This window comes from Daucus carota, chromosome 8 (assembly GCF_001625215.2).
Source record: "Daucus carota subsp. sativus chromosome 8, DH1 v3.0, whole genome shotgun sequence".
NCBI lineage: Eukaryota > Viridiplantae > Streptophyta > Magnoliopsida > Apiales > Apiaceae > Daucus > Daucus carota.
In genome coordinates this window covers 27,739,857-27,753,595 of record NC_030388.2, presented here as the reverse complement: position 1 = coordinate 27,753,595, position 13,739 = coordinate 27,739,857, and the positions used below count along the sequence as shown (strand labels likewise).

The following is a 13,739-nucleotide window of genomic DNA, read 5'->3' as shown; positions in this document are numbered from 1 at the left end:
ATAGTATATATAGTATAAAAGCGATTGTATATTTGTTTTATGTTTTGATTTGTTTATATTTTGTTTGAAGTCCACTAATTTTGTTTGAAGCCCGCTAATTATAAAAGTCTTAAAAGCCCGCGTACCGACCGACCAAACTTTTAATATTTCGGCTTTAATAGTATAGTATAGATAAGTAGATCCGACATTTTTAAATATTTTGATGTAAAACCATCAGTTCAGGACAAGTATAAAAATTTGACGGCATTCTAAGTTTGGAGACATGCAACATCATATGGGCCTAAACAATCCCGTTCAAAATCCTTCCCAATTTTTTTAGTCTAGAAGAGGTTGTGAATTCTTCACCGAGCAACAATCTCGGAGTGAAGCTTAACAAGTTGATGGAGTTAACAGAGCCAGTTATTAACAAGGGTAACTGTTAGGCTGAGACAGGGCCCCCAACATGATTTACTGTATATATTACAGAAAAGTTTGATGAATTCATTTCTTGCCTCCATGGCTTGGAGCATGAGATTGGGGCACTTGTAGCCATAGTTCATAAGATATAAATAATCTAAAACCTTGAAAACATTCTTTTTCATTTTAAAATTATTAAAAAACAAAAAGGACACAACAATTATCAATTGCTGAAAAAATAAAATATTAAAAATTTCGGGTTTAAACACCGATTATAAACTAGTATTAATATAATTATACAACTACTTTTTTAAGACAATATTTTTTATGTTGACATCATGCTTGAGCAGTCAAATTTCACTCTCTATCTTAGTATTAGTTTTGTTTCAAAGCACATCGGATTCAAAACCTTTAACAAAACTTCAGTCTTTTTTACTGACGTTTCCGTATCCGAATATCCTTTTACGGTTCCTTCATTCGCTTCAGATTTCGCTTGGGCTTCAAAATTAATAACGGTTTTTCTATGGTGTGTCCATGGCACACAATAAACACAAAATTTGATAAAATTTTTTTGTTTTGATTGGTTTACACCATTTAAATAATGATGGTCCCCCTGCATTCACACCAATCAAAACACACCAAATTTATGAATTTCCATACTTAGCATGTGCTCATGGGCACACACTAGACAAACCCAACTAATAAACAATCCCAAATAGATTTTTAAATTAAAAAAATGTATTGTATCTAAAATCACTCGAACTTTACTTTGAAACCGAATATCCAGAATAATTCTTGACTGGATAAGATTAAGACCGCCATAGAGTTGAAACATTTGATATGTACACAAAATATATTCTTGGTTTAACTTTGCGAAGCAGTATATATTCCTTATCTTTATTTTTGGACGAATGACGAGAAAATGTTTGCACGTCTCATCTTGCATAAAACCCTAATCCATATTTTACATCTGTGAAGTTTACACACATGAAAAAACCTATTTCAGTATATGAATTGTTGATGTTAAGATTTAGGGGCAAATTTCAAACAACAGTGAAATCCAGTATCTTAAAAACTTTTAAAATCTCTTTGTCTTTCAAGTAGACATTTCTATTTTCTCAAAGGCTTTCATTGATTTTCACCGATGAAAAATCCAACTTTTTATTTTATTTTATTTTATTTATTTGTTTCAATAATCTTTTTCCTTGTTGGTGAAAGATTTCTATCTTTTTGATTATGTTTGATTTATTTTTCGCTTCGTGTTTATTTTATTCGATTCAAACAGAATTTGTCGGACTTGAAATTTAATCGTCTATCTCATGGTTTCGATTAGCATATGTAAATCTTTTACTTTCATTTGTTTTCCGTTTACTTTTATTTTAGTTTTCAGTTTGTATTTTCAGGTTTTCCTTTCTTTTATAAGAGCTTTGTTTCACTTCTTGATGGTAAGCGAAGGTCTTGAAATTTTGCAAGGAATCACAGTTCTTGTCGATAGCTTCATTTGAGCATCATGAAAAAAAAGTATGAATAATTCAAGGAGAATACATAAAGTGCATATTTGTATTTGTATATACACTATTTTCGAAATATCGTCTAACTGTTTATTCATGAGAATAAGGATTGTAATTTATTATTTGTTCGACTCGATTATGGACGGTGGTGTAAATGTCTTGTGACTTTTTATTAACAAATTAACATCTTTGTTTTAAAAAAGATTCAGAGGCATATTTAAGAAAATCTTTAGTATTTCGTGTGATCGCAGCAATTGTACATGTTGGTAGAAAATAAAATTTGGACGATATTAGCAAAAAATTTATTAAAATCAGCATAAAATCAAAATTAAATATAATTTATTAAAAATTCAATCTGTAGTACACTCGTACTATAAAATTTATATTAAAATCCCTATTAAATGCTCCTTTGAATAGTCGGCGAGTGAGCTGAAAGTCTCGAGTGAGATTGGGAAAGATTGCTGGGGTTGAGGGCCGGGAGATTTTACGAAACGTGTACCTTGTTGTTGGTTTACGAAGTGTCCACGTCCGTTTTTTTTTATTTATTATTTCGCTTGTTTTAGCCATATCTCCCAATAGGCCCATGCTGTGGTCCATTCCCATTTTTTAAAATGTCCTATAACTCGTTTAAGTTTATTAGAGCATCTCCAACCATACTAAACCATTAGCTAAAAATTGAGTTGGCATTCCAAATATAAAAAATTTAGCCAACCTCTTGAAAAAATCGCACTCCAACCACGTGAATCTGTTGTCTATAATTTTAGCCAACCTCCTATGGATGGCTATATTTGTCGAACCTCTACAGGTCTGTAAGAAATCTGTAAGATGATTGCACATCATTTATTACCATATTGAATTGATATATTCTATTTTAACAAACCAAAATATTAATAACATTCTATTTTTAAATTATAGCCAACCAATATAGCCAATACCATTGAAGTACAATGTCTTACAGGTTCAGCAAATTTTACATAATCTCTTGCAGGTCCAATTTAGCCAACGATTATAGCCAATACCGTTGGAGATGCTCTTACTATATTTTATATGAACTTATGTAAATTTAGCTTGGCTGACCATACCCTGCTATTCTTAAACCCGGGCAACAAGTAAAAAGTACATTCAAATGCTTACGTAGTACCTTAAGTTATAATTTTGATTATATAATACAAAATTTGATCAGAGAGTCAAATATTTAAAATTCACTTTTCATCATAAAATAATTTAAAACTGTTACTATTAATAGAAATTTAAAACTTTCTCTTTTTATCTAATTTGAACTCATCTAACTAGTTAATAATAGAATTTCGAATATTAATCTAAAACAACTTTTAACTATCCGATCAGCACTTATCTAATTAGTTAATAATTAGTTATCTAATTTAAATCTTTAATTTTTTGTAAGAATAATTTCTAAACTTAATCAAATCTTATCAAACTTGAATAATAAACAAAGGAGTAGATGATTATGTGTGATTATGTACATAGACGGAGACCATGTTGCCACGTTTGCTAATGACTTGTGATGAATCAAATTCATAAATACAAAAACAAGAATATATTACATATTTTAAGGGAGAATTTTAACTCCACTTGATTTTTGTGGTTCCATGCTTGAAACTGTTGGTAACATTAATATCTTGCATGTATGATCTTGTTGGGTCGGGTAAAAACATAATCATACTCTACAAATTAGCATGTTTTACATTTCAAACATTTTGCGCACACGCTGTGTCTCTCACCCATGATCCATCCAAGTCTTGTTAATGTCACGGTGTATATGTCAAAAGGAGGGGTTTGATTGTTCGGGTTTAAAATTCGGATTTAAGCTCTAAACTGAAAATTGTGTAATAAATTAGAATTCGGTTTAAAGTTAGAATCCATGCATTGAATTGAAGTCAGAATATTTTTTAACTTTTATTGATAAAAATCACTTATAAATCATAAGTTATCCATAAATCACTTTTATTTTTTTATTATATTTTTAATAATCAACCAAACCAACATTTTAAGTTCTCGACTTATCAAATAAATCACGTTAAGTGATAAATAATAATCTCAGTCAAACAGGTTTTTTATCCACGTTTAAAAGACTTGAAACAAAGTTTATGCAGGTATTTTCTCGTATCCTGCATAGAATCTAAATCGCAAGATTCTGATCCACTCAAATTTATGATTTATAAATCTCTCGTAACAAAAATTCGTGATCAATAAAAATTATTGAAAATTATTTCTCTTAAAATACTTGCATATATCAATTTTTCTATAATATTAAGTTATCAATATTAAATATCATACATATATATATATATATATATATATATATAATTTATATAATTTATCTCGACCTACTGAGTAGGGATGACAACAATGTGTAAGGATGACAACAGCTCAAGTCGAATTGAATTGGAAATCTAAGATATCTAAATTATAATATTAATCATATTTATTTATTCAAAAAATATGATTTTAATTAAATAACAAAATATGTGATAAAAAATCAAACTAACTTAAAATTTTAAAACGAATTTTTTATGATGTGCTTATGAGTACCCACTAGTCACTAACTTTGATGAGAATACTAGATTTTGATCGATAAATAAATAATAAATATTAATAACTCCATGCATAAACGAAACCATTTTCATAAAAATCGGTGATTCTTGTGTAAGTTAGAAACACCATTTTTATAAAATTACGGCCATCCGTAGTATCTTCCGAGACACATGTCCTAACCACGCAGCGGCACAACACCTAAGTACCTAAACATAAACACTGTTACACTTTAACTCACTTTTATACATTTGTTGTCACTTGCAAGTCGGTCACTCTTTATTTGGCGCGTACATCAACTACCAACAAAACAATTACAATAAAAAATTAAAATAAACAAACTCACTTCACTTTATTCACATTTCAACAAGAACACAAAGAAAGCTGAAGAAACTTCTCTCTTGAATTTAATCATCGGGCCCATCTCTTGGCTCTTTCTCTCTGATTTTTCCAGCACTCAGCTCTCCTCTGTTTACTAATTACTATTTTATTTAAATATTAATTATTTTCTGAGTATTTAGATTAGATTTCTTGATTTTCAGATATTTATTTCTGTGTTTTATATCTCTGTATTTACATTAGATTGTGTAGAGGAGTGTGTTTATATATTTGTGTAGAGACGGATTAGAGTTGATTTACATGGAGAGGTTACAACCGACAGAAGGGTCATCACCGGATCCGGTGGCGGAATGGAGCTCGCCGGGCGGTGAAACAGGCCTGGAAGGTGAGGTTTTTGTGAATTTCAATTTGATTTTGGTTGAATTTGAGCTGCATTTTTGTTTGATTTTGTAATGTAGAGTGGGTTTTGATTTGGGTTGATGATGGTTTTGTGAAATGCAGAGCCTATGTGGCAGTTAGGACTCGGTGGTGGTGGTGGCGGTGGTGATGATTCGTACCCTGAAAGGCCTGATGAGGCGGATTGTATCTATTATCTGAGGACGGGGTTTTGTGGTTATGGTTCGCGGTGTCGGTTTAATCATCCCCGTGATCGGAATTTGGTATGTTAGTGGTGCAATCGTCGGTGATTTGTGTGTTTGTGTCAGGGTTTTATCGGAATTTATGTGATCATAGTCAGTGATTTGTGTTAGGGTTTTATCGGAATTTGTGTGATCATAGTGGGTTATGTGGTCATTTAGTTATGATCTAGTGTTTTTTAATGAGAAAGGGCAGATTATCTTGTTTGTTCTTATTATTGCTTGATATGTACTGGAATTTTCGTCTTGATTTTGTACTTTTTTGAATAATAAAATTGGTTTGATTCCGCATGGTTTTTAATGAAATGTTGTTGATACAAGTACTTTTTTGAAGTTAAATAGTGTATGAAATTGTTGTACAGTTTTCATAAACAAAAACTTGCATCTGATGAATCTTAATTGTGTTTGCTGCTAGGTTGTTGGTGCTATGAGGGCTAGTGGAGGGGAGTATCCTGAGCGAGTTGGCCAACCTGTTTGTCAGGTGATTTCATTAGTATAATTTTACTTTTAAATGACTGAAGATTCTTGCTTTCTGATGATACTGTTTTATTGATGTTCTCATCATCCTGCCTTCTAGATATATAGTGATCTCTAGTTACACCTCGTCCTTTTCTCTATATCGTATCTACATTATTCAAAGATCGGATGTCTTGATGTTTGAAAATGGAAGACAGGCATTGTGGTATTTTAATTGTTTTAGGATTTTCTATCTAATGCTTAGCTTATAAATGCAGCCACCTCCAGTTCTCTTATATATATGTACATATATATTCTTGTTTCGTCTTCTACTTCAGCTCAAGTCTGCTTTCCATATGGACATGGATATCCTTTTCTGCAACTGTTTTGCTATTTGTGCTCATTTATCCTGTACTTCCGTACTAAGTTCTAGTTATGGTAAAATAAGATGCATACTTGTCATTGATGATGTTATTTGCTGTTCTCATAATTGAGCCTTCTATAGAGAGAGTATATATCATCATTTCTAGTTATGCCTTGTCGGCTCGTCCTTTTCTCTGTGTCATCGACATTATTTTAAAATTGGAACTTGTTGATGTGTGAGATTACAAATCACAAATTACTGCATATTGATTGTTCCAGAATTTATCTACCTAATATCTTTTTAGTGCAGCCACCTTCGACTCTATATATAAGTGTACTTTTTCTTGTCTTCTACGTCAGTTCACTCTGTTTTCCAATTATGCAGGGAACTCCTTCTCTGTAATTTTTTACTTTCAACCTGTTATATTGATTATGCTATGTCCTTATATATACTGTACTTCACCGCTAAAAAGTTCTAGTTGTACTGAATAAAGCTGCATACTTCTTATTGTTCTTACTGTTTTATAGCTGTTCTTATTATATTTTCCTCTTATATAGAGTACATCTCAGGATATCTGGTTGTGTCTCGTCCTTTCCTTTATTTTGTGTGTTCATTATTCATTATAAGAACTTGTTATTTTTGAGATTGAAAGAGAGGCATTGCTGCATTTTGGTTGTTATAGGATCTTTCTACCTAGTGCTTAGCTTTTAAATGCACCCACCTTAGGTTCTATCTGTAGATATTCTTCTTTCGTCTTCTACTTCAGTTCAACTCTGTTTTCCTTAAATGCAGTGTGCTTCTTTTTGGCAACTTCTTACTTTCGTCCCTCACCTGCTGAATATTATACCTGTCCTCATTCGTCTCCCTGCTTTAATTATATGTTTTGGTTATAATATATACCAAAAACAGGTTTTTTAGAAATGTGGAACTAAACCCACATTTGCAGATTCTGTTAAATTTTGCCATTCTGCAGCTGTCTTCTAAACTTACAAGTAGAGAATCTCTAATGTACCTGATCATAACTAATCCTTTCTCTACGTTGTCCATATGTTAAAGTTGAGTCTTCTTCTTCTTCTTCTTTTTTTCTTTTGTAATCAGACTTCTGATATATATAAAATAGGTTACTCTGGAGTTGAAAAGTTTTCATTCTCTTCATCATTCCTCCCGTGCATTGGTTGTAGAGAAAAATATATCCTACAAGCACTAGACTCAAACCTGTTATATGATGATTACTTGTTACTATGCTATATGCTATATGATGATTACTTGTTACTATGCTATAAAATGGGTTCTTTCTTTACATTCCATATGCTACAAGCACTAGACTCAAACCTGGGTTTTAGAAATGTATACCTTATAGTTTGGTCAGGAAATATATATAGTTTCAAGTGATGCTATGTATATTGTTCTTTTATATCATTGTCATATTATGTAAGCTGTGCCGGCATTTCTCAGTGTAACTTGCCAAATTTTCATTTGGTCTCTCCGTTGTTTGGAGACAGGAACTAGTGAACCGCCCTTTTGATTAAGCTGCACAGTAATGTCACTGTTATATAGAACTGGTAACCATGGAAACATGATTTTGTGAATGTTTTTACTTGATTAGGCAGATTTTATTTGTATTCACATAGGCCCTTCTTCAATTGATTCGACTGATGCAGATTTTGGGAACTATTTTACATAATTTCTGGATTATTTTAAGCTTTAACATGAAATTTGTATTCAAATATGCTCTTCTTCAATTGATTCTACTAATGCAGATTTTGGGAACTACTGCACATTATTTTAAGATTTAACATGAAATAATAGTATGTTTAAGTGTAAAGTGTTTCTTTATTGTTACTCATGCTATAATACTTGTGAATAGATTTATGTCAGAAAGCACTTGCAATTTTTGTTTTTTATTTTTGTAAAATAAGTCGATACTTAATGTATAATATCAAGTCAATTATGCCGTACTCTGGGTAAGCTACAGGAATAAAGATCTTTGGACATGTATTAAGCATTATGATATTATATACTACTTTGGGGTTTGATTCCAGATCATTCACATGTCAGTTTTTTCAACTTAGTCCTTTTATTTGACTGTGATATTCATATTAACCTTGTAGTATTATATGAGGACGGGCATGTGTAAGTTTGGTGCTTCCTGCAAGTACCATCATCCTAGACATGGAGTTGGATCTGCAAGCTCAGTGGCAATAAGTGTCTCTGGATATCCCCTGCGTCCGGTCAGCTTTTTATTTAAGAATCTATATCTCCACCCTTTCTACAAGCTGAGTTGTCTTATAATTCCTGTCGTTGTAACAGGGTGAGAAAGAGTGTTCTTACTACTTGAAAACAGGGCAATGCAAATTTGGAGTCACCTGTAAGTTCCATCACCCACATCCAGATGGCACACATGTTCCAGCTCGTGCACTTTTCCCTGCAGCAGCAACTGTGCCTTCCGCTATTTATCCAGCCATGCAGTCTCCTGGTCCATCGTCTCAACAATATGGGGTGGTGGCTGGTAACTGGCAAGTTGCAAGGCCTGCTCTTCTGCCAGGTTCATATGTTCAAGGGACATACGGTCCAGTGATTCTCCCCCCAGGGATGGTGCCCATGGCTGGTTGGAATCCTTACCAGGTATGCTTTGTATTCTTCTCAATCTAGCCAGCAATGTAAATAAAAGAGTATCTATAGCTTTTAGTTGGCAAATGACTTTTTACAGGCCTCTCTGAGTCCAGTTGCATCGCCAAGTGCTCAATCAAATGCCGGAGCAGGACCTATCTATGGAATGCCACAGCTCTCTTCTACAGCTCCTGTCTTTGCTGGTCCTTATCTGTCTATGACATCTCCTGCTGTTCATTCAGCTTATAACCAGAAAGAACATGCTTTTCCAGAGAGACCTGGTCAGCCTGAATGTCAGCATTATATGAAAACAGGGGAATGTAAGTTTGGTTCGTCATGCAAATACCATCACCCTGCACAATGGAGTTCCCCAAAAACGAATTTTGTCCTCAGTCCTATGGGTCTTCCTTTACGTCCGGTGAACTTCTGAACATTGTTATTTCAAGTTCCTTGCTTTTCTTAAGGATATTCACTTAATTTTTACTGCGATGCCATCTCATAATTGATCGAATATGTCTTGTCTTGGGGTTAAAACAAGAATGAGTCTATGTGCTGATACATAAATTATAGCCAAATGGTTATGCAAAAGGCTGAAATCTTTTTTGAGCCTTTTTTAAATGGCTTTAGTTTTGATTTGTATGCCAACGCCATGCCTATTTGACGAACTTATATGTTTGGGCTTTTAGCTTCAAATAATTTGCATGTTCCATGTTTATGCTATAAGCCTATATGTTATGTTCTTCCGTGCCTTCAAAAATTTACTAGTTTATTCTTCTTCAAGCTACATGAATAGATTTTTATAAATTTTCTTCTTCAAGCTACATGAATAGATTTTTACGAATAAGAATACTACTACTCAATTTGAAGTGAATAGAGCACTTAATTTTATATGGAAGAACATCTTAGTTAAATCTCTGTCTGTTTTACGGAAAATATGGGTTTTTCTGAAATAATGAAGTGTGGAAATTTTGTTCCTGGCGATGTCGGGAGAATTTCCAGATTGTCCGGTATTTTCGTGGTTTCAGGAAAATGAAATATTTACGGGAGCAAAATTCCTTTGTTAAAAGTAATGAATTATTTATTTGTAAAATGTCACATATATATATTGAGGGTCATGCTCAAGAGAGAACCAATTCTTAAAATTAAACCTTAGAACCACGAAGGTTCTGCTACAGAACCCTAAATTTTAAATAGATTTTCAGGATCTAAATCTAAATACATGTTTTTTGCATCGTTCTGTGTGTTCAAATATAATTTCGAAGTATAATACATAAACACGACACCTTTTGCATTTGCAGTTCTGTTGTAGAATCCTAATTAATACTAGAAGGTTCTAAGGGTTCTAAGAGGAACATGACCCTATATAGTGATGTAATATGAATCTTGAAGAGGAAACTATCTTCATAAATTGATAAAAGCCAATGTTTACATAAACTTTGGTGCCAGTCCTAGTGACCTAATAGATGCTAGACAAGATGAGAATCTCATAGAGCACCCTCTGTTTGGAAACTAATTGCTGACATTTTCTTCATATGTGATGTGACGAGCTGTCCTCTCTAATGCAAAAAGGTAACAGGCGGAGTAAACTTAAACTATAATAAATGTGTTCGAGTGTGTCCCTGATATGTGTTGTGTCTTTAATTGAAACTTATGGAACTCTCACATTAAGCGACATGCAATATTTAGAAGTGCGCTTAAGCCCAAAGCACAACAAAGCAGTGGAATCCACTTCTGCGCTTCAAGAAAAAGCACATTTTGCGAGGCTGCACTTGAGTTTCGATTGAAGTACCGTTTAGTTTAATGACGCTTTTCCAGTGCTTCAGGCTTTGTGCCTGTTCGCGCTTTTGGGAAGAAAAAATTAATTTATTGTTTTATCTATATTTTTCAAGGGATCTTATCAACTATGAGATGTACAACCTCTCTTGGTAAGATCTTGACGGCTTGAGTGTCAATGGGGACATTTAAATGTGTGCGTGAGGATATAATTTATTTTGTAATTGACCATAAAAAGAAAACTTGATCGTATAACAGATAATTCATATCTTTAGAGCATTCCCTATATAGATAAGATTCTTACCTTTTTTATATGAAATAAGTACTATGTATGTTTGTTTATTGCTATGTTGTGCATTGTTGACTACAAACTACTTGAATTAATCTGTCTGAGATGGTGTTACTTGAATCTGAAATTAATAATGTCATATGCGCTTCCCTCCGACAAAGTCTGCATTTTAAGCTCCGAGTCTGTGACCCCTTTGGCGCTTCACCACACTTTTCGCTTTTAACAACTAATACAATACCTCTGGGGTAAGTTAACAAAAGAATACTATATTTGGTGTTCAATTAACATGATTGTGCAACTTATCTCCTGGGCAGAGTAAACAAGGATAATCTTGTACTGTAGAATGCAGCTCATATTTGTTCTTACTGTTGCAAAAAAGTTTGATTGTTCAGTCCAGTAGAGTTTTTAACATAATTGGACTTCTTTTAAAGCTGTCTTACTTTCTCATGCTCAATAAGATTCATACATGTCCTTGGTTATTTTGAATAATGAAAATTGTTTAAGTTTGTTATTAGATTATAATTATCTTTTATTTTGATATGTTACTAGGGTGCCCCACTTTGTTCTCATTATGCACTGAACGGGATATGCAAATTTGGGCATTCTTGCAAATTTGATCACCCAATGTCAACACTGAGTTACAGTCCATCTGCATCATCTCTTACCGATATGCCTGTTGCTCCTTACCCAGTCGGCTCATCAATGGCTACCTTAGCCCCATCATCCTCGTCATCAGAGCTAAAGCCTGATAAAGAAGCATTCGTCACCAAAATGTCTACTCCTTTAAGCACAGCTGCTGGTTCAGTTGGTTCTATCCTCTCAAGAAATGATACTCTTCCGCAATCTAGTATCCAGCAGCCTGGTCAGAGCTCTACCACTTCAACTGGTAGTAGTACACCTCATATTAGTGAGGTTCCCACATCAGGCTGAGCATGTTTCTGGATATTCCTACCTCTTTATACATTTTATGAACCTTTGTTATAATTTTGTGCAGTCCTCTGTCAGCAGTCTTACATACTTGGTCGTCATGGTTCCTTGAGTCACATCTATCACATGCAGCCTCTCTCACTTGTGTTCATATAATTTATATATGGCCATTACTTTCATAATGATAAGCCATATTCACCATTCAAATTCCCAACAAACCCTATATAGCCTCTCGACTAGTTTCTGAATACCTGCCAAACATTACTTAGTTCAAATCGTCAAAGTTGAATCCATATCTCCAAATTCGGAGTTTGTTGTGTTTATTTATGCTGCAAGCCTTCCTAGAGAAGGGATAAAAAGAGAAGAAAAATAGACCAGTCCTCCCTTCCCATATCTAGCCTTCGATGTGGTTCTCTTGATCTCTTGGAAAAAGCTATATGCATCAACTTATCGTATCAAGTTGAAGATCTAGTTGTTCCGCTTTTTTGTCCGGGCTCTGTGGAAGACTTCTAAATTTCAAGCAAATCGTCACTGTGCTGCCTTGAAAACCAAATGTTGCATGGTTGTGCTGTGAGGTTTCAATTGAGTAAATTTCTTATAGTTCTTACCAAATACAACAAAATTATGCACCTGACAATCTTGACTTTGTAGTAGTTACTCCTTTCACTTTTGATCCTTATATTAAAAGAAGAAATTTTCTTCCTTTTTATCTTGTAAGTTTATAATAATGCACTGTTTTATAATTATATCAGTCTTCAGATCACAGATGCAATGGAGTATGAATGATACTCCCTCCGTCCCACCAGGTTCTTTACGGTTTTCTTTTTGGGATGTCCCATCCAATTCTTTACATTCCAAAACTTACCAAATATAGTCAATGGGTCCCACCACTTCCCAACTTTTCCTCCTTTTTCGCACTACTTTTACTCCCTTTTCACACTACTTTTACTCCACTATCTCTCTTTTATTCATTAAAAATTGATGGGTCCCACCACTTCACCCACTTTTCTTCCTCTTTTCCACTACTTTATACATATTTCTTAACCTCCGTGCCCAAACCAAACGTAAAGAATTGGCTGGGACGGAGGGAGTATGAAAAGAGGTTCACAGTGAAGATAGTTGGTTGACAAATTGATCTGAAAAGTGTTTATAAACCTTGACACAAGTGTTTATGTGTATATATGATTGATCTATCCTATTTGCACCCCTCTGGTTGCTGTTGTTTCTTTGGTTTGGTAACATGACAGGGATATGCAGTACAATATAAACTAGATTTCTGTCAGTTTTAAAATATCAGCGAAGAAGAAACACAAACAAGATGAAATGCAGAGGCCACCTTTATCAAGCAAATCATTCCATTCTCTAATACTCCCTCCGTCCCATTGGATTGTATACAGTTTCCTTTTTAGGACGTCCCATCAATTGTATACATACCAAAAATAGTAAGTTTTTATAATATAAAAACTTAACTACACCCGCTACCTTCTTCCACTACACCCACTTTATACATTAAATACCCACAATTTTACTCCCACTACACTCATTTTACCCATTAAATATTAATTAAATATTAATGGGTCCCACCACTTCACCCACTTTTCTTACTTTTCATCACTAAATTACACTTTTTCTTAATCTCCGTGCCCCTCCTCATATGTATACTACTCACCGGGACGGAGGGAGTATATGTTTAATAGTAGAGTGAGGGGAGAATGTAATATAAAATTATATACAAATTTTATGCAAAAAGAAGAAATGTGAGATAATATTGACCGAAGATGAATGAATTTAAATTTTTTGTGATTAAGATCGAAAAGAAACACGTAGAAGTAGAATGAACATTCCTCGCAGAACATGTAATTCATTGTAGAACATGTAGGTTAGAA

At 33.6% G+C, this 13,739-nt stretch overlaps 1 protein-coding gene across 1 annotated transcript; it reads left to right on the top strand.

The window, feature by feature from the left end:
* Nucleotides 1-4,809: 4,809 nt before the first annotated feature.
* Nucleotides 4,810-12,555, top strand: LOC108199662 (zinc finger CCCH domain-containing protein 34). The gene is made up of 7 exons (XM_064082952.1): nt 4,810-5,184; nt 5,301-5,458; nt 5,850-5,915; nt 8,366-8,485; nt 8,565-8,879; nt 8,965-9,282; nt 11,476-12,555. The coding sequence occupies exons 1-7, from the start codon at nt 5,100-5,102 to the stop codon at nt 11,854-11,856; spliced, it is 1,443 nt and encodes a 480-aa protein (XP_063939022.1). The 5' UTR covers nt 4,810-5,099; the 3' UTR covers nt 11,857-12,555.
* Nucleotides 12,556-13,739: the final 1,184 nt, after the last annotated feature.